The 2941-nt window shown below is 66.8% G+C and overlaps 1 protein-coding gene across 1 annotated transcript; it reads left to right on the top strand.

Annotated features, from left to right (window-relative positions):
- Positions 1–667: 667 nt before the first annotated feature.
- On the top strand, positions 668–2273 carry Hes5 (hes family bHLH transcription factor 5). Its single transcript, XM_004863788.4, has 3 exons — positions 668–1059; positions 1144–1309; positions 1399–2273. The coding sequence occupies exons 1-3, from the start codon at positions 1006–1008 to the stop codon at positions 1671–1673; spliced, it is 495 nt and encodes a 164-aa protein (XP_004863845.1). The 5' UTR covers positions 668–1005; the 3' UTR covers positions 1674–2273.
- The last annotated feature ends 668 nt before the right edge of the window (positions 2274–2941 follow it).

Below are 2941 nucleotides of genomic sequence, written 5' to 3'. Positions count from 1 at the left end.
GACAGGGACCAGGGTTATAAGTTCACCCCAAGGGGCCCAGGGGCCCCCTAAGCCGACACACACCAGGGCAGGCTCGGCCTGGCGGGCTCTGACCCTCAAGTCTGCCACCTGGCACCCTACTTCGCCCACTGGCAATGTGCCAGAGGAAAGCGCTCTACAGGGGCCCAGGTTGTACAGAGGGCAAAGCGCAGCCACAGCTACCCACAAACACGCACGACCAGTGACCACAGAGAGACCTCCTCCCCAGACCTCCTGCTCTGAGGACGCTGTCTCTGGTCAACCCCGGGCAGGAGAGTAGGAGAGCAGCCCTGCCTCTGCCTGTAGAGATACGCGGGTACCTCATGTGACCCGGCTCCCAGGAGGCACAGAGAGTCAGAGTCCCAGGTGAGCGGCTGGGGTGGCAGAAGGGCTGCTCCTAAGAGCCCAGACCCCTCAGCCCCCCACCTGTGGTCAGGACCACAGGAGCGCCTGTCGGGGGAAGTGTGGCCGCCTCCGTCCCTTCCCAGGGACAGCAGGTCTGGGCCAGGGCGTGGGTGCCCATCTCGGCAGCCGCCGGCCCGCTCAAGGAGAATCCAAGCTCCTCATCTTCGAGAGCGAGCGCGCGGGCGCGGCCTGCCAGCAGCGGTGGGGAGTCTCGGGGCGGGCGGCGGGGCTCCTTCCTGCCCCCGCCCGCGGCCTGGGAAAAGGCAGCATATTGAGGCGCGGGCTCCCAGCGCCAGGCCCCGGGATGCTAATGAGGGCGAGCGCGTTCCCACAGCCCGGACATTGTGCGGCGCGGCCCACCTGCTCCTCGGGGAGCGTCCATTGTGCCCGCGCCAATTCATAGGCAATTTAGCGTGCGCTAATGGCCGGCGCCTTTGTGCGGCCCGCGCTGCCATTGGCCGCCGAGTGTGGGAACGGCCGCGGCGCCCGGGCCCCAGGCGCCAGCCCGCTGCCCGCGCCTATATAGGGGCCGCGCGGCCGGGGCGCCACCGGGATCCCAGCCCCACGCTCGCCCGCGCCAGCATGGCCCCCAGCACCGTGGCCGTGGAGCTGCTCAGCCCCAAGGAGAAGAACCGAGTAAGTGCGCGGCGCCCGAGTCCCCGCCCGCCCGCCGGCCCCGCCCGCCGGCCGGCCGCTCGCTGACGCCCCCTCCTCCCGCAGCTGCGCAAGCCCGTGGTGGAGAAGATGCGCCGCGACCGCATCAACAGCAGCATCGAGCAGCTGAAGCTGCTGCTGGAGCAGGAGTTCGCGCGGCACCAGCCCAACTCCAAGCTGGAGAAGGCGGACATCCTGGAGATGGCCGTGAGCTACCTGAAGCACAGCAAGGGTGAGCTGCGCCCCACGCTCGGGCCCTGCGCCCGCTCACGCCCCTGCCCGGCTCCCGGCCCCGCTCACGCAGCCCTGCTTGCCCTACAGCCTTTGCCACGGCCGCCGGTCCCAAGAGCCTGCACCGAGACTACAGTGAGGGCTACTCGTGGTGCCTGCAGGAAGCTGTGCACTTCCTGACGCTGCACGCCGCCAGCGACACGCACATGAAGCTGCTCTGCCACTTCCAGCGGCCCCCCGCCGCACCCGCCGTGCCCGCCAAAGAGCCCCCCGCGGCCGGCGCTGCACCCCCGCCCCCCCGCCCCTCCTCCAAGGCCTCCCCCGCCGCTCGCCCTTCCGCCTGTGGCCTCTGGCGGCCCTGGTGACCTCCCACCTGCCGTCGGTCGGCGGCGCCCTTCTCTGGAAGCCCCGCCCCAGGCTGGCGGGCCGGCCACTCTCCGAGAAGGCACCGCCTGCAGAGCCGTGTCGTTTGAGGACAATCAGGGCCATCTCCTGCCCAGCTTCTGACCCCGTGGGGTTGTTCTGTGTTTGCATTTCAGCAAGTGACTTCTGGGAAGTCCCCGGCCGCGGGGGTTCTATGATATTTGTAGGGCCAGGGGCTCGGCCTGCCGGCGTCCCAGCCTGTAGAGGACTTTCTTCAGGGCCCGTCGCTGCTGGGCACGGACCCGCAGGCGGGCGTGCCGTGGGCACATTGCCTTTTGTGAAGGCGGAACTCCAGGTGTATCCTCATAGGAAGGTATTCAGCCTGCGTGTGCTCGGCCCAGAGTTCTTCGTGTTCCTCATGGGCGGATGGGTGGGCTCACTCTGGGCTGGCGGGAGGGTGGGGTCCGCACTACAATCCTTACAGGATTCCTTGGTGTGGGTGGGCGCATGTGGGCACACTTTGTACTTAGAATTTGAGCGCTCGGTCCCATGGATGCCCACGGACTGCTACGAAGGCTTCTAATAAAATCTGTCAACCCCTCCGCCGTCTGCGCCTCCCATCTGTCCTGGGCAGCCACAGGGCTGGCTCTGCAAGAGTTAAGGGGAGTGGGTGCCACATGGGCCACAGCCAAGCCTGCGTGGGGAGAAGGGCTGGGTCCTGGCCCAGGGAGGGAGACAGGGAGGATGGGTCGGAAAGGGGGGGTAGGGAGGAGAGGCGGAAAAGCAGAGGACAGGCAGCCGGCAGGAGTGGTTCCCTGTACAGACTCAGGTTTCTAACCCCAGATTTTCACTGGTTCCCTATGGGTCGTGGGGGGTGGGGGTGGCAGGTACAGGGCCTGGGCTCTGTACTGGGAGGAATCCAGGTGCCACGGTGGGCAAAATTCTACAGCAGAAAGGGGCTGAGCCAGGTCAAATGGGAGAAATTGTTGCCCGCCAACGCCTGCTCCTGCCCCTGGTTGGTAGCACCTGTCCCCAGGGGTGCGACCAGGCCACTTGCTTGGCTTGTCCACAGGACTCTGAGGCAGCCGGACTGCTGAATCAGGCGGTGCTGGCCATGAACCTACCAGGGGCGAACCGTGCTGGGAAAGGGCACCTATTTTTAGACAGGCGGCAGCATGTTGGTTGAGTCTGCAGGAACCCAGAACCACAGCCCCCAGGCACCTGGCTCCCACGAGCACAGTAGAAAGGAGCTGGGTATGCTGCATATTTT

This window comes from Heterocephalus glaber, unplaced genomic scaffold, assembly GCF_053883595.1.
Source record: "Heterocephalus glaber isolate CG9 unplaced genomic scaffold, H.glaber_assembly_v1.0 deba00001447, whole genome shotgun sequence".
Lineage (NCBI taxonomy): Eukaryota > Metazoa > Chordata > Mammalia > Rodentia > Bathyergidae > Heterocephalus > Heterocephalus glaber.
The sequence above is the reverse complement of the archived record's forward strand: the minus strand, read 5'-3'. Positions and strand labels throughout refer to the sequence as shown.

Coding starts and splice junctions, on each gene's coding strand:
- Hes5 (XM_004863788.4), top strand. CDS start 1,006: ATGGCCCCCAGCACCGTGGCCGTGGAGCTGCTCAGCCCCAAGGAGAAG. Junction 1,060..1,143: donor GCCCCAAGGAGAAGAACCGA/GTAAGTGCGCGG, acceptor CTCCTCCCGCAG/CTGCGCAAGCCCGTGGTGGA. Junction 1,310..1,398: donor CTACCTGAAGCACAGCAAGG/GTGAGCTGCGCC, acceptor CTTGCCCTACAG/CCTTTGCCACGGCCGCCGGT.